Source organism: Opisthorchis viverrini (genome assembly GCF_000715545.1).
Source record: "Opisthorchis viverrini unplaced genomic scaffold opera_v5_100, whole genome shotgun sequence".
In the NCBI taxonomy this organism is placed as follows: Eukaryota; Metazoa; Platyhelminthes; class Trematoda; order Opisthorchiida; family Opisthorchiidae; genus Opisthorchis; species Opisthorchis viverrini.
Window position 1 is genome coordinate 816,072 of NW_008751756.1, and position 18,317 is coordinate 834,388.

At 44.7% G+C, this 18,317-nt stretch overlaps 2 protein-coding genes across 2 annotated transcripts in view; one reads left to right on the forward strand and one right to left on the reverse strand.

Annotated features, from left to right (window-relative positions):
• Positions 1–10,224: 10,224 nt before the first annotated feature.
• The window catches only part of T265_05358 (hypothetical protein), a gene marked incomplete at both ends in the record, with an annotated part of 50,746 nt that continues 42,653 nt past the window's right edge, over positions 10,225–18,317 (reverse strand). The window contains 3 exons of the mRNA XM_009170349.1: positions 10,225–10,860; positions 17,826–17,890; positions 17,984–18,014. Of these exons, the coding sequence (XP_009168613.1) occupies positions 10,679–10,860; positions 17,826–17,890; positions 17,984–18,014 (278 nt within the window). The remainder of the gene's footprint in view (positions 10,861–17,825; positions 17,891–17,983; positions 18,015–18,317) is intronic.
• T265_05359 (hypothetical protein) lies at positions 17,103–17,360 on the forward strand (the record flags this gene model as incomplete). The annotated part of the gene is made up of 1 exon (XM_009170350.1): positions 17,103–17,360. One exon carries the CDS (start codon positions 17,103–17,105, stop codon positions 17,358–17,360), a length of 258 nt encoding a protein of 85 aa, XP_009168614.1.

The following is an 18,317-nucleotide window of genomic DNA, read 5'->3' on the forward strand; positions in this document are numbered from 1 at the left end:
ATGCTACGCCCGATTTTCTACTTTTATTGATTTGCAATATACAATTCATATGGGGCTTTTTTTAAACCAGTACTGGGTAGTTGGAATTGTGGCAAAGATTCTTCGGGCACCAAGGTCGAAGTAAGACTTTCCAGTTTTGATCTTACTATGACGAATAATGTGTACCTTGACGAACTAGCTGACATTCAGCCCTCGTTATTCGACAAAAAGATGCGACCCTAGGAAAAGGTTGTGATCTAAAGTGGGTTGGAGTATCAAATTGTATAATCTCAGAGCACCATATTCAATAGTTTCCAGGACGCTCAGTGGTTTTCCAGTAACCGAAGGATGGCGTTAGTTGATTTCTCACCTTTAGTGTTACTACTCCTGATTTTGTCAGCTCCTTCGCATTAAACCAGTGAAAGTCTCACCTGCCCTTCCCCAAACAGATTGTCTGGAATGAAAGTTGGATGATTCAAAGCATTGTTCCGCTGACTATGGAACCAACCGATGATCCATTTCGATGGTGTAAGCATAAATCTGTGCGAATACCCTGTTATTCGCCATGTGGATTTATTATTAGTTTATCTACTAACCGTGTTAGGCGGAATTCCGCTTTACTGCTCGCTAGTTAGGCGCTGCTACGGCCAAGTCGCGTATCACGCGCGCGACTGGCCAAAAGATCGGGCCACTCGCCAGCCCAGCAACAACGCAATTGGTCGAAAGTTTTAGCCCAACAGCCAATCATGATCCAGTATCTGCCGATGGTGTGCCCAGGCGTCGGAATTTCCAGAATGTTGTCGCCACATACACTTTATAAACGACGCACTGTACATGCGTTTTTGACCGTGTTTTTGGGCGTTACGACATGTTGTGTTCCTTTGATCGGAGCAACAGCTTGGAACGTTCAAACCGAGAACTAAGCGGGGAAAATATCGCTACTACAATCCTACATCAGTGTGATGGTTTTATCAGTCACCCTTGGGTTATGTCTGCTTGTGCTCTGGTGCATAACCGTTAGGGGTAGTTGATCTACCGAGAGAAACTCCGGTGACAAACATTTCCACATTTATGAAGGCAGTTATGTTTAACTCCATTCATTCTCTGGACAGATCACTCCTTTCAGCCAGTTGGATCAGCCTAATGAGTGATAGGCTCTAGGAATTGCCCCCCCCCCCAGAAAATCCTACTGCCAGCTACCTGACGGGTTAGACTTATGAGGTGTAGCACCTCAGCCAATCCACCTATCCGGCCTGAGCACTCGGGGAGTATCATTCAGCTCCTCGCCTACGGCCCCACACCCTTTCCTAACCATCGAATTTTGCAGAGCGACCAACCCATCTGCCATTGTTTCGTGTCCAAACCACCGCCAAAATAATCACTTACTAACCTCAAAGTATCTGATCCACGTTGCAACCTTCATTGTCCGTACTCTCTGCCGGGCAACAGCTATCCCTTTCTGAAAACTTGCTTCTCTCTGTCGATATATATTTGTCCCCGAAACACCCATACAAGACCCCCACTTTGGTCGTGCACCTCAAGCCGCCTAAGACGAGCTCAGGTGTTCCACATTTCACTCTTCGGGTATCGGGTGAGTGTGGGAGTTATACTCAGTGCTTCACTGGACTAAATCCTAGTAAACTGTTGCGTCTGCTGTGCGGTTGTCGGGTTCACTTGAGATCAACCCAGGTCGATGCGGAAAGTGGCGTTTATTTGTCGTATCAGCATACGCACTGGCAGACTGAAGTTGTGTGACTGATAAAAACCGGTTTTATAAAGACCTGTCGTGACTGCTTCGGTCAGCAAAAAGCAGGGATACAGTAATACTGGCTTGTGATATGAGTGTTGGGGTTGAATGACCCAGGCCGGGAGAAGCACAATAGGATGATCGATTTGGAGTCGATGCTCAGTGTACTGATACTGGAGAGCTGCTGCTTCAGTTGTATGCTGATCACCATTTGTTCGTGGCCAGCAGGAGCTCCCAGTACAAACGCGCACACCCGAGATACTTGGAAGCCACCAACCGCAAGACAGTCATCGACCCACTTGACCACATGTCTGTCCGTTACCGATGGACAGCCTCAATTATAGTTTGTTTTTCGTTCTGGAGTACGCAACTTGACTGTGATCGTGACAATGTGCAAGTTCGGTCATCGCTTCACTTTCTCTCCGGATTACACAGGCCGAATTCCGTCCTCAGCTCCAGTAAGTTTCATTAACTCAACAGTATCGAGTTGGTCTGGCTGGAAAGTACAATAGCACTGCAGATCTTGAAACTACTAATTATTCATTTGTCAAATCCGATGACCTCGACAGGCAGTCCTAAAATCCCAGAGCATTACTGGGAGCCCTGGTGGATTTCGAAGACTGAAGAGCTGAAATTGCCTTCGCTTCATGCAAAAGCCACTTCCTAATTCAGCTGACTCGACAAACCGACCAAAGAAGGGCAAGTGTCCGCCAAACGCTTCTCGAAGTAGATGGAATGGTAATTCATCCGCAGAATCGTCGTTTCGAGCAACGTGCTTCGAAGAACACTTCAGTATGGTTTCTGAAAAAACCCTGTATCTCCAACAGAAATTGCAGGACGAGATGCCATTAACCCTAAGCGACAAGGCACCCGATCTTTATGGTTTATACGTTGCGCTTTTCAAAAGTAGTTAAGCTCTGGTGACCAATCTGACAGCTGTACTGTGGAGGATTCGGAACGATTTAAGAATGTCGGCGGAATAGTACCTGCACCTTGATCCACGTCTTCAAAAATGACCCCATAACATAATGAAGATCACATGCCTTGTGGGCGGGGCATTCAAAGTCACCTCTGGGTCTATTGTCGGGAGAGAAAGGTTCCTGAAAATCTAGCTGGATTTCGCAATGTGCCGGGAGGCGTTGTCCATATCTTGACTTGAGACAAGTTCTTGAATAGTACCATTCTTTGGAACGTATCGTATTGGTCGTTTTTTTGAAGCTGAAAGCTGCTCTTGACTCTGTCGATCGTCAGTGTATGGCCATCCCTTTCAAACTTGTATGCCTTATGAGGATACTGCACGCTAAATCTTGCGGACGGATACAAGTATTTGGCAGGCCTTCTCCTGAATTCAAGGGGCTCATTGGTACAAGACAAAGTTTCCCTCTCTCACCTTTTCTCTCCAAGTTTTCTATTAATGGGATTTTTGAAATTTCTCTTCCTGCCTCTGAAACCTCGGGACATTCACTCACAAAAATTGAATAGGCGGAGAATATTACTCTCCTTGGTTCTGATCCTTAAAAAATGCAAGCCATTTTAGATAACCTAAATGTTCCATTGCACGGTTTTGCGCGTACTTCACACTGCAAGATTTAAAGGGATGCTACGAGACTGGTTGGCATCGAACACAAACCTTATGCTTTCAGACGAGCCATTCAGTGTGGTAGATAAGTTTGTTTACCTGGGTAGTTTTATAAGTTCCGGTGCAATGACTGCAGACCAGATTACTTCTCGAACCCTGAAGGTCCTGGTAGCTTTTGCAAGCCTCTGACACCTACGTCGTCCACATGAAATCAGTTTGCCTGTCAAGCGTGACAGTGCAATTTATGCTGCTTCATGGATCAGAAACGTGGACTCTACTTGCAGGAGACGCAGAAAGGATGTCGGCGACTTCAAACTGTTGGAGGGGTCTTGTGGTAGCTTTGGATTAGTAATGCGGAGGTACACTGGGAGGAGGAAGAAAGAACTCTCCCGCGATAGTTTACTTACTCACGCGTCATAGATTATGCTAGTTAGGAGACGTGCTGTGCATGCCACGGGACTGACTGTCTCTCAGAGCTTTTCTCAGCCAGTACTGTGCTGAGTGGAAGCGACCTAGCGGTAGATGGTGTATGACCCGGCAATAATCAGCAAACTCTGCCGCCTCTGTAGATACGCGCTCCGGGACTCAGCTCAACAGTGGTTAATGACACTAGCAGAAATGGCCCAATGACGCAGTCAATGGCACTCGGCATATTTAGGGTACAGCATCCCACCGACCTGCTGTGAAGACAGAGAGGTTTCAGTTTCCAGAGTTCCGCTAGCATTTGAAAACAAACAACAAATTACAATACAATGCAACCACAGCCCTGGTTGCATGTGGTGTTGCAGTGTTCGTAATTCGACTCCGTGAAATCACGAGGCCAATATTTCTGCACTACTTTTCACTTTACAGTAGTAACGGCAGTTGCACTAATAAGATAGTGATCGTCATTAAATCAGTTGATCAAAGAAAAGATTTGAATCACGCTGTCGGGATTATGTACCATGCGTACATTGCAATGCGATATTTCACCCACGTTCTATAAGGGTTCATGGGCGACGTCAGCTTACTGCCAACGACCCACTGCGGCGAATCGAGATGAATTTCAGCCGACCGAGAGCAGGTGTTCTGTTGATCGGATAACGCCTGGGCAAATGGACGGCGTTTGACGGTCTCACCCACTGTGTTGGTTAGAGGGGCATATGTGCCGGGATCGGCGCGTCTCTGAGTGTTCCAAAACCAACTAACATGATGGCGGCCATAGCAAGAACATAGTGGATGTGGCCATCAACACTGTCCAGCTGCGCAGGTAACTTGCGGTCTACAGTACAACTGCTACCGGTTGGCCTAGTTTAACCGCGTCCCGCCAAACTGAGCTGTATGCGGTTAGCTGAGGTCGCTCCTGGGCTGGTGAGAATGTGGTCACAATATGGTGTCTCAATGTGCACGTGCAAGCAGGTTGCTGTCATTCGATCCCTCTGAAAGGTGTGTAGAATGCGGCGTTTGTACAACTCGACCGGTGTTTTTTATACTAAAAATGGCTGGTTTTCTGGGCTGCCTGTATGTATGTAACAGAGTGTTAATCTAAGAGTGGGGTTCCTGTTTGTTAATAATTTGACAGTGAGTTCAGACATATTCTTGATATTGGGACTATCTGTATGTAACAGAGTGTTAATCTAAGAGTGGGGTTCCTGTTTGTTAATAATTTGACAGTGAGTTCAGACATATTCTTGATATAAATTGGGACTATCCATCTGGCAATATGTTTCGCTCTTACTGTTGCTGAGATATCTTTTCCAAGGTTCTCTTGGAAAAATTCCATGAACGTCGATCGTTCTGTAATACACCGATGTTTCTGTTCCTCATTCCATATTTCTGTGGTGTTGTAATGTCTCCGCCCTCTTGAACAAGTTTTGAACGCACTTGTACTTGCGGTTCATTAAATTGTTGATGTGGTAGTTCAGTATTTGATCGGTAGGTGTCGCTTTTCTGTATACACAGGTTTGCAGAGTCCCATCCACTTTTTGGTTTACCAAAACGTCCGAGATTGGCAGTCTGTTGTTCCTTTCCGGCTAGACTGTTCATTTCGTATATTCAAACGTAGTATTGAGCAGTTCATGAGTGTTATTTATTGAAGACAGCCGATTATAGGGTCGAAAAAAAAACAGAAACACGAACCCAGTGCGGTCGACGACAAAGGTCACTCCAACACTGGCCGGAGTACTAGAGCGGGGAAGCCAACCCCGAAGATCACACGGCAGCCGGCCAGTCAGAACACAAGGTAGCGTGCCAACCGATGGGCCCACCCGACCAAACAACCACTCGTGATCGAAGGTCAATAGCACGTATTTTAACATCAAAAACCAACATTCACTCCACAACCACTGACCCATCGGTAAACTCCACTCCGTTCCTAACAACGTACCCCGACTGGTGATGAAACGTTTGCAATGAGATAAACCGGCGCAGCCAACAAACTAACGACCATCTACACTACATTTTCATCAATATTCTATCATATCTATGAATTTCCGCATTTATGGGATAGCACTTCCGGATTGGTCAAGAGAGCCTTATTTAATGTCTTTTTCCAAGGTTCGTATTTTTTTTTCTACTAACTGATACTTCATTTAATGTCTTTTTCCAAGGTTCTCGTTTTTTTTTAAACTAAACTGATACTTCTGGATCAGAAATACTACAGAAAAGTTCCTCTTTGAACAACCCAATGTTCGAGAAGCGGTTCCCGTCGCCAACAGTCTATGAAACCGGGAGTCAATTTACTCATCACCGTCGACACTAAAGTGAGCTATAAACCATATACAGATAAAGACACAACGTATTGTTTCCAGGTTAATTTTGTTAAATTCACTAATGGGTCATTTGTTTTTCTCTTGATATTAAAAGCCTGGATGCTCGATATACAAAGTGCGCCCGTTTTCTCGAGTTGACCATGTTTTAAATGTGTACTTTTTTCGTTTTGCCCTCGCCATTCATAGTTTAAGATTGTTACGGAGCAAAGCGAGGAAACGAAGACAAATGGTGCCTAAAATCATGCAGAATGATGCCGTATACGGTCCTCCAACGCGTTTCTTATCACTAGCCAGGGAAAAAGTGTGAAAAACATTTTGTTCATGCTGCAATTTCGTGCTCCTGAATTCTAGGCGCGAACTGACAACGATAGTAAAGTAATACCACTAACAACTTTTGAGTGATCTCCGTGGTGCTACGGGTCAGTTGCTTTGGGGTATCATAGCTTGGAATGATCTTCCGTGATATCACCAAAAAGGGTGAATAGTGTGAGATGAAGTTGGTACCACTGTGTCAGGAGACCGCTTTGTCGACTTCACAACCACTAGAAAATTATCATTCGGTGGGATTCCTATAACTCAAGTTTCTATGAGAGTTCTACCCACACATAGTGACAGAGCCAAAGAAAATAACGGGCAGCACGACAACTTTGGTTTCCGCCTGCGTGGGGCTTACAGTGCCGTGATGTAACAATAAAGAAACCGTATGAAACGGAAATTTAACAGCTTGCGAGCGAATTCCGCTTGTCCAGACCGAAACTTCATATCAGCTTTTTTTGAAAGGGGTTCCAACAAAATAGCCTGAATTCGGAGTAGTTCCTGCGAAAAAATTGCTCCAGCATAGATCGGCTTGCTTGCAAATAGACGCCCCACTAAAATTCTGAAATCTCCTCACACTACCAACAAATGTGTAGCTGTCAGACTAGTAAGGAACTGAGGATGAGACGCCACAAATAACTTCTGTGAACTGTCTTTTTACTGTACTTAAATTGACGTCTATACTTCACGAACAATGAAGTTACACGTTGGGTGCTGAATCGCCTGATTACAGAATAGAGGTGAATAAAATCAACCCACCAGAATCTCTGTGGTCGCGGCGACATACTGAAGAAATTGACACTAAACAAGGGCGCCTCAAATGAAAATCCGAGAATAATCTGAAAGGCGGTATAGTTGGGGACAACTGGGCTGACTGGATTTTGCTGATTTTTGTTTCGGAACCAGAGATTTTCGAAATCTAAGGGATGATTATCTTCCGACTGAACTCCAAATCAGTCACGCCAACCATTTAGCTAGCCTGAAAGATGCCCTACAAAATCGACCACGTCCCAGTGAACAGTTTCACGGTGGGCAAGCGAGGATTCCTTTGGGAATGATCACCATCATTCGTTTTGTCAGACTCCCTCCAGAATGCCAAAAGTGAGCAGTACTTTTTTCGCTGTTCGGAAGTATTGCATGTGCAACACCGCTATGTGTATTATGAGCTGGCATACTTGACAAAACTGTACGGGTTGAGAGAACCAACGCCTTTGTCTTCCTATCCTATAGTCGGCAGACACCGCCTGAATCGAATTAGTGAAGATAGAACGTGTTTGATGGACTGATTACCCGTTCATGGACACAGACTCACTGAATAGAGCAGGCTAATGGTATTCTATCCAATAAACGTTCCTGTTTCATTGCAATACTGACGCCAACAGATCAACATAAGAATAAATTAGGGGGAGGGTCTTGTGACGCGTCAGCAGATTCTATGGTAAACGGTCCAGTCCGTTCGCATATTTGCTGTCAAAAACCAACACAACGTAAGCAATAACACAAATGGGAGGTCTTCAGTTACCTGGGGGTAGTCCCTCTCCAGAATCGATACAAGGTGAATACTTGTGCGGATTCTTGGGAGAGGTTAACGTCAGAACTTTTACAACTTCATTCCAATACTGCCATAATTTGAGTAAACTACATAGCGCCCAACTTATTCAACATAAGGGCCAAAATTCGCCCAAATTATCTGTATCCAGCCTTTTTTCATCAGTTGCTGATTTGAAAACCTCCATTTGTGTATTTGTTAAACCTAGTAGACAATTCGAACAACGGGAGAGTTTTGGGCCGATATTCCAACGAAGTGGAATCGCAGTTCTCTTTAAGAGACTAGCAACAATACGCTCAAGTGACCGCTGAAGCCCCAGCAGTCAATCGCAAGAACTTCTCGGAAAGACTTGTTGTTCGACTATTCAGTAAACTCCGCATAAGCTGCGGTGACCTGATAGTTCGGTTCGGTGACCACATCAAACATACCAGAATTGACAATATTCCCGTAAGACCTGACAGTAGGATACTTCGTACGAGCACCTTCCTGCCTAGTAACAACGCATTCAGCAGGTTTGTTCTGCTGTGGTCCAGTCTTGAGGAAACAATCCCCACTTTATGTTCCTTAACTAGGTATCCCAAACCAAATTACTGAGAAGCAGAGATAGAGCTGCCTACTATTGACTCGTTTGCCAACCGGGTGTTACTTTTGCACACCAGCAACTAGGTCTGTCTGATTCTGATCGCAGTAATGAATGCCATTCTCAGTTGATGTCTATTGATAGTAGGATCAACTTAGTACTTGCGGGTTAAGTCAACAAGCACAGTCAAAGCTACGTGTTCGAAGAGACGAATGATCTACTGCAAACCAATCTACAGTCGTTCTCGGAAAAAACAGCCAGAGAACAGTTTGTTTTCCGGCTTTTTCAGGGAACTTTATTCACAGAAGTGACCTAACTCTTTCCTCTGTTTTCACAAAGCCCGATTTTAATGTGACCCTCCGATTTCTTCTACCGCTGCTTCTGTAGTAATATAGTCCATTCTGGCAAACCAGTATACGAAAGAAACAGTGTTTCAGTCCTCTCCGTGCGGCAGATATGCGTTCAATCATTGCATCATTATTTGATTACCTTTTTACGTACAAATATTTGTCTCGGCCACCTACACGGGTGAGAAGAGGTTCAATGTGCTGGCGATCTTGCAAGGGTCAAAGCTACGGACTTTGTCAGGAAAGCCCGCCTCATTTTAATGCATCCCCCCCCCCTAAGACCAATTTTTGTGCGGTATTAGGTTAGAAAATCTGAAGGCTGCTCATTCCACCGGCTACGAAAGAGTACAGTCCCACCTTATATACTGCTTTTGCTGTCAAACTAACTGGATACCGAAAAATAAAATCATCGTGTGGCTGTGGCACCCTCTGGGTGAAAAGCAGGCCATCTCGAGTTGTTGGAGTGCAAAAGCACCGCGAAACGATCTCATCTCTATTGAGAATCACAAGCATTGGCCAAGTTATTGACTTGAAGCGAGATCCCCACCTCTCCGATAAGAGATGGATGCTACCTTTGGTAGTAGATTAAACTTACAACCCATTAGGTCAATCTCAAACAGACGACGATGCGACCTTCGATTGTTGTTGTAACAGATGACATTCCCCTCAGCATGAAGCTGGCTAGAAAAAATATTGGTAATATTCTGATCACAGTTGTGTTTTTGAACTAAAAATTAACGAGGCCATCAAAAACTAGATCAGACATCAATTTGATCAACGAGATAGTCAATCGGAATCGCCACACCAAAATCGTAGTAGTCAGATCCGCACTATTGGGCTACCGAAAAAATCCCGACCCATTTTGACATGATTTCGATCCACATGTAACGGACGAATCAAATCGTTTCTGGTATATCAGAGAAAGGTTAAGGCGATTTTTTCCAGCATGTGAATTTATACACTGTCGCCTTAGTTTCTCCCATACTTCGCATTATCCTCATAACCCCCCCCCCAAACCTGGGTTGTTCCATTTCCGTTTACATGTACTTTCTAGATTTCTGTCACTAAAGTTCAACCAAAACTATACAATTGACCGTGTTGTGCTTAGTAAACGGCCTCGGATCGGAATGAAGTTTTCGTTCAGAGGGTCATGTCATCATCTTCTTACTCTGCATTCGCGAAGATGTGCTAAAACGTCACTGCCGAGGATGAGACGCTCGTTCTTAGATCGTATTCACAGCATATGCATGTAAGAGGTTCATTCACTATTCTGCAGATTCTGGTGTGCACCTAGGAAGCGGCCACGTGTCTGTTCATCACACGAAAATGCTCCCACACAGTCGCAGCACAAAGAAGAATGTCGGTCAGACTGAAAAGCGTCATCAGTTCGAAAACAAAAGAAAACAATACGGTACTCACAGGACAGAAACAGCCGGATGAGAAGCACGTAACACCAGATAAAAAAAGAACAACGCAGAGGCCAAATCGTACGCGCATAGGCATAAAGTAAACAGAGTTGCAAAATTATCACAGATGAGAACATGCGGTTGATAAGTTCGGGTGAATGAATCGTTGTACCGGACAGCAAGGAAGTCAAGCAAAAAACCACCTCTCTTCTGTGCGGACAATAACGATGTTAATCATAGGAATGGCCGAATGTACAGTGGGAACGCAAACGAAGTTAGCTCTATAGTGTACGCATTGCCTGCAGCGAATGCGTATCAACGGACGGAAAGGACAAAGGTTAATCTAGGTGAAATCACTGTATACAGATGAGTATGGGTCAAGTCACAGGGGTTAGGTGGGTGAAGATGAAATAAATGTATGTATACCTAAGAATCTGGCTGCTGGTTACCAGCTTGGTCGATCAACTCCGGAAACAGTACGGTGACTAGTTGGTCGAGAAGCACGTAAGTCAGCTGTTTATTCCACTTTGGATGCTGTAAACAGAGAAGCAACTTATCCACGCGTTCTTCCAGTTCCTTCGAGTCGATGATGAACGCAAGACCAGTGTCTGGATAAAAGACAGACAAAGATTGACACACGTGAAGCAAAAGGCGGGCAAATCATGTGGTGTGGGTAGGTTTTGGCCAGCGTGAATGGTGTCGTAATCTAACATGACAGTCAAAAAGGAAAGCATGTACTTCGCATCAATCACATACCAGGATCGTCTTGGAGTGCGACTGATTTAAAATAACCAACACAACGTACTGGGCAAGTGACGTGTCTAATCAGGCTGATATTTAAGAAGTCAAAGTGTACTTGATATCCTTAATGTGAGTTCGCGGGAAACGTCATGCAGCCTTCGGTTTTAGGATAATCGTACAGGAGATTCATTTGAGTCTCAGTTGAATTTGACGTTCACAGTGTCCGAGTTTTCGAGTCAGTATTCAACTCTACATATGTGCAAATTCGCGTTCACACAAAAAATATGACAAAGGGCAAAGCTGGTAGTACGCTATGAATGAATTTTCAGTAGTAAGGTCGCAACTAAGAATCCAGCTGATTTGCTTCACAGATTGGTCGCTTTCCTTGACAAAACCGGTTTCGCCACTAGCATGAATTAAAGGTGCTGATGAAAATGGTGGATGTGCATCATCGAACCCGTATTGCCGTAGTACCATGGACCTAGGACAATTCATACAACTGAGCGAAACTTACGAATACACCATTTGTCTCACGCCCTAACTGCATTGTTTCACACGACACTTCTGACCTTTCGCGGAGATAACGCCGGCTTAAGTGTGTGTTCTATGCCGTATACCATTGACTCAGGTGACTTCACATTAGGGCCAGGGCAAGCAGCACACAACGGCCTTGGATAAGCGTCTGTAGCGAGTAATGAAGCAGTCATACATTGATGCTGTGATCTATCTTACTGGCCGTCAAGAAGAGGCCGAGCCTTGTCGTGGTATTACGTTTTGTGTGTCTCCATTAACCTGAGAGGTATACTAGAGGGTGTCCTTGTGACACGTAGAATCTTATACGGATAAATAACGCTATTAGTTGAAGTAACGGACGTCATCGTACTTCTACCGAAGGCAAAGAAGCTTGGCGAGACGATAAGTTAATGAGCACACACCCCCCCCCCCGGAGTTACGAGGGATTGAGTCCATGCGTAACTGCAATAAATTGGTCAAAAGAACTTCATATGGTTTTCATAAAATAAACTACTCACAAGGTAGATGAAAATTTCAACAGCCTACGACCGGTTTCGCCCTTCTTAGGGTTAATCACGTAGACACAGTCCCCGAGTTTCCGTCAACCTTACGTTTCACTTGACCCCAAATCGGACTGATTGCGACCAATATACTCACTTGCAAATTAATTTGGCTTACACGGGAGACTCAAGTGAATCTCTAGTTTGTGATGTTCTTCAACTGAATGTGCTGCACGAAGGTCGTCTCATGTCTCAGTTGGTACATTATTCGAGATATCGCGGTATATTTTCATGAAGGAAACTACTCACAAGTTTGCTGAAAACTCTTCTTTATGAAAATATACTGCAATATCTCAAATACTGTACTGACTGAAACATGAGACGGCCTTTATGCAGTACATTCAATTGAAAAACATCACAAACAAGAGATTCACTTGAGTCTCCCGTGAAAACCAAATTGATTTGCAAACGAGTGTATTTGTCGAACTTAATATGGTTTTTCTGTCAATTATGACTGCGTGGAACAAATGTTGTCCATGTAAAACTCAATGCGCCCGTTCGCGTATAAGAACGCTTCCAAAAAGGACAGGACGTCTCGGGATGTTGTAACACAGTAACTGGTCCGGCTACCCAAGCTCGAGAGAACAATATCCGTACTATGATGGCTAGAATTTTTAGATTGAGAGTCGAAACGACGGGCCGGGCGATGGTATTGGAAGATATGTCTCCCATCTGAGAAGGGTATACGGGTAGCACAAGAGAATATATAGTACTTGGATTGATGGAACGCTTGGGACGGTGGACTGGTTGTTAGGCAGGAATCCACGCGGATCCCACTATACCGCACGTCTTTAGGCGCTGCTACGGCCGCGAGGCCTGGTTCGCTCGAGGCTGGCCCAGAATTCGGGACGCTTGCCGGTCCGGCATCAAGACGAGAGCTGATTGGTCAACAACATGGACCCAACAGCCAATCATGACCCAGTATTTGCCAAATGCCGGTTGCCAATGGCGCATCCAGAACGCGTCAGAAATTCCAGATTATAACCGCTTACGCTATATATACGAAGCGCTGTACAACTGTTCTTGACTTCGTTTTGGGCGTTAATAGACCTTGTGCACCTTTGGTGGTTGTTTTGATGTGAACACTAGCTTGGGAGGCTCAGACCGAGAACTAAGCTGAGGAAAATACCGTTACTACAACTGGTAAAAAGGTTACGAGATCCATGACCAACGTTATTATCGGTTTTAGGTGCGGCAAGCTGTGAAAATAACCCATTGATTTTAAGTGACCGGTGTTCTAAAGCGTTCGCGACGCCACAGCGCGAGCCAACGGTGGGGAAGCATTGATCACCAGCTACGATGTATGAGATGATTGGATCCCGGTTTTCGCAAATTTTTAGTTAAACGAATCGAATAACCGTCGACTTCACCAAAAACGGAACACAATATCGTACAGAACAGGAGTCGTGTGCACGATAAGTCAGAGACAATTAGGGCTAATAAACACCAAATGGTTATTACGAAGCCATGCATGTATCGGATTTCCTACAGGAATATGATTATGCATCTAAATTAAAGTTGCCAAAATTAGGACAGCCTGACTGTCAACTGTCGAGCCGGAGCAAAATGTGTAAGCAGAAGTTAACAAAGTTCATTCATGGTGAGAATGATCCAGTAACGAGACGGACCATCAAGGTCTATGATACTTAACTAACCGGTTTGCAAACTATGCAAACAAAGCATCGGCAGGAACGAGATTGCTGCACCGGTATGACCTCGATACGCAGCAACTCAGGTTTTTGGTGAGTGTTTGTGTGATAAACAGTCACCTCAAAAGTGAAGCAAAGACATTACGAAGGTTACGACGCGCGCACTCGAGTCCTGGGTATGATAATGACACGTGAACATAAACAAGTACGGTATGTGCTAAACAGAAGAACAGCAAGATCAGCCGCTCTGTAAGAGTCAATGTCGACGACATTAAATTAGCCATTAGTTATAGGCCCTGAATATTGACCAGGCAAGCTGCGTGTAACATGTGCGTGCCAAGGATAAAGTTGAGGTCTTCTCAAGGTGTAGGTATCAAAACAAAAAACAAATTCCCGGAAAAAATCCGACGCAGATGTATGTGTAGTGTAGAGTGATTTGAAGAAGTACAGACAGGTACATCACAACCTATGCATGAATTGTGAATATCCCAAGAATTATCCAAAACGGTAACGGGAGGCAAAATTCATGATGTGATTTGAAAAACTGGGGAGTTGGTGAGTCGCAGTAACAACGAAGAGACTGAGCCTTATGGTGGGGTGACGATTCGTGTACCCTGATGATTCACTTAACTATAATGAGGGATGCTCAGGCAACACTCACAGCCTCACCTACCAGTTTCGTAAATGGATATACGTCCAATAAGCATATTCCCCTAGCCCTCTAGTTTGGGGGTTGGAACAAGCATGACAATTTGCCGAGCCGACAGATTCACGAATGAACTCTAGCACTAATTCATCGAAAGACGACTGTCATGAACTAACCAGCCGCGTTCCATCACCGAGAAGTTGGCTATGGAGTGGTTCAGTCCTTGACTTCCAAGTATTCTACAGTATGCAGGTTGACTCAGATCACGCTCTCGTTCATTGTCGATTTTCGGGCGATTCCCGCCGAAAGGCTTTGTGGGCCATGAGTTAGGGAAACACACCAAAGTTTACTGACAGTGCTACCCTTGCGCTCCCCTCGGAAGGAACTGACTGCAATTGGAGTGAGTGAATAATGGCTAAACGCAACGCCGGAAACTGTCTGAATGCGCACCCACAAGCCCATTGGTCACTATCGTCCCTTGATGCGAGACGTAGCAGTTAAGCGCCAGTCTGTATAAAGACCGTCGATGATTACGACGGCGATAACCTGATGCGAGGTAATTTATCGATTCGGGCTCAGAGCACAATTCGATGAGGCAATCGATTAGAGATTAGATCGAACAGTGAAGTAAAGCAAGGGAGCATAGCAGTTGAGAATGCAAGGAAGTTGTTTCAGCAAATCCGCATAACAGGACCTAGGATGCCCTCGATTGTGAGGTAATTAAAGATAATACCCCACATAAAAACCTGAATCTTCAATGTGCACTTTTGAATCAAACGTTGTTAACAACGGATAGGAGCGCCATAGCGTTAGGGAAGCAAATGGATGAGGAAACCATTTGGCTGGCTGAAATGCAATCAAGCACAGCGAAAGAACAGAACCACGAGTAGACGGTAGTCTTTAGAAGTCGAAACATTGAGAAGAGGGGTCATATAACAACCAAATTTACGGTGGAAGTCCCCTCATGGTTTAGGATTACGGTGCTCTGGTTGAACCAGACGGTCTATTCCCACATTGCGATACTCCACGATCAATTCCTTTCGGTTTTCTCTGAACAGCGCAAAGGAGAAATGTCATAACAAGGTAACGCCTTGACTCGCATTGTCTAGTCAACAAGATCGATGGTTCACTACCAGGTTTTCGATTATCAGACTGTCGTGCACACAAATACGGGCACATTCCAATATGTATGAAACAATGACATGATCTGTGTATAGCTACGGAGAGATATGATTCGGTGGATAGGATAAAGAGAAAACCCATGGTTATGAGAGCGAAATTCCGCATAACTGAATGGGGAGTATTCAAAAGTTACTTTCCTTTAGTGGAATTTGATCTGTGGCACCATATGCCCTGCAACGGACTGATTTTTCACTCTTTGCATTGGACCTAATAGCGCTTAACACACCGGACGATGTTCGGTCGAGGAGTTCTACACTGTCTTGAGTGATGTGCTGAAAAGTCTAAGTTGGAGTGGTGCGGATAAAACTGAAATAACCAGGTGGCGTTAGCAGCTATACGCAACCTACGCTCCTAGTTAATTCGTCTTTAAGCTCTAATCACTAAAATCAATCGAGATTGGTAGATTTCCGATACCGGTGACAGTAATGCGAGATTAGTGGATGTCTTGAAAAAGTTCGTTTCATTCCACTCTAGTTGAAATAAGGTAGTAATGATGTCATCGGCTTACATGCGTAAGCTGTAAAGATGCCAGTGTCGCTTTAGTGCGTACGCTAGCTATCAAAGATATACGGCAACTATCTAACATGAATCAGTTAGACCCAGTGGATTGCTTGTGTGTATTTAATGAGAATATCGTCGAAGGACCCCTCTCCAAAAGAAAACCACCAGAATGTTGGACACATTCTGGTTCCCCAAATCGCTTATTCGTCCTCCAAGAATAAACGTCATGGTGAGGATCACCGGCTGGTCCGAATTTATCAGCACACCGTACAGTCATCATACCAACTTGCAATGCCGATACACCTTTTTGACTGGACTTGGCTCGACCTGATCGGTAATTTAGCCATGGATGCCATTCGCCGGAACGTTTCAACTGCAACGGAAAGCAACAAAACTGAAGGATGCAATAAAACGATGACGATTCGTTATGCTGTAGTATCAGGAGATTTGGGGTTTTGCCATAAGTGGAGTCCATCCATCTGTACAGCTGTCATTATTTTGCGAGTACGCGAACCTCATGAAATACGAGGGAGATTCGAACCCATGACCTCCGCTCGAGTAACTCAAAACTAAACCATTCGACCGTGCTTTCGAAGCTGGTCTAAGAAATCCCCCAGTGAAAAATTGCACCATCTCCTCCTGTTATCAACGACCCATCAGTGGCTGAGAAGGAAGCAGTCACTCGAAGTTCAGTCACCACATGAGCGCGTGATAGGAACTCCGTGAATGAAGGAGTTGTCTAATATCCTGTCTACTTACAATGACGAGCCTGTCTGTCTTAGACTTCAGCTAGTAACCGGAAGGTCACAGATTCGGATTACCCTGGAGATACGTGAGTCGCACATTGCTAATGAAACGGCTTTACATTGTTCCCCGTAGGCCGACTTCACTTGCAAGACCGAATCTTCATTGAGAGCTCAATAGTCCTCGATAAATGCCGTTTTCTTTTTTCATGTCTTCGTGATGATTTATGCTGTTTGATCATCCTCCGTCGGGTTCAACTGGGTGACAACGATGGTTCGTGATAACGGGGTTGGCGACTGTCTTTTGGATACGCCATGTCCACCTCCCCACAAATGGAAGAGAGCACCGGCCGTTTGTTGGCCGACTTTCAACGGGAAAACATAACCCTCGAGAAGAAACTTGAGAAACCTCCAGTGATGAACAGGAAGAACGGCGAGTGCACAGGTACCACTATCTTGTGTACACATCAGAGCGCCTTGATGAAGCTGAGTACATACAGAGAAGAGAGCAAGCACCAAGACCTCGAACTCGGACTTTCGGCAGCCCACACACCGGTCACAACTGTAGTATGACTGCCAGGATGGGTCATTTCAACTTTAAACGACAAAAAAGTACCCTCCATGTCGACAGAGTGAGTACTGCCATTGTACAACTGATAAAACTAAGCAAAGGTATTTGAATTAACAGATTTCTTTCGTGAGGGGACGAGCGCATGAGAAAAATATTTTTCAGTCAATTCAGAAATGCATGTATCCTTTTTTGTGTAGGAGGGTTTTCCGCTGGCAGCATCCCAACAATACTCAACGGAACAAATGAGGCACTGGTCGTGACAAGTTTATACAAGATTTTTAACCAAAAACGTGAATTGTGACTTGGAAAGTCAGCTTGCACACACTGTGACACGTTTTGTGGCCGATCGAACAAGTGACAGTGGCGTGCTATTAAAAATGTCCTCAGTTCAAGAGTAAATGCATTGAATCAACCTAGTAAGGGTGTCGCGGCTGGAAAAATACGGTAAAAGTAGTGACTACACTCACTTTTTACCCTTTGGCGGAGAGCGTCTCCAGCGGCAGCCTTTCGCTCTAACCTTTCCAAATCAGTACTGAAAAGAGAATACGCGAATAACTTGGTAGATATCCAACCAACCCGCCAAAATGCATGTAAAATGATCACAATCAAGCAAATTCAAGCTTACTTCGGACTGGTGGGAGGATAGAATAACGTGGCTGTAAAACAAACAAAACATAGGTTAGAGCAGGAAAACACTACCAGATGGTGCAAACTGGCCAGGAAGTATAATCAAAAAGTTAAATGATGACAAGTGAACAACATACGCAGCATTCGAAAAGATTCGAAAAAAATATACGCGGTCAAAATCCAGTCTGCTAAGACAAATATACCAACAGGATTGTGTCCCGTTCTGAACAGATACAACCGCCTACACTGTACCGTGCGGGCGTATAAGATCCACGTCACAGTTACACCAAGCAACGGGTCGCAAACCTTCTCTCCCAGCGAAAGTCTGTTGG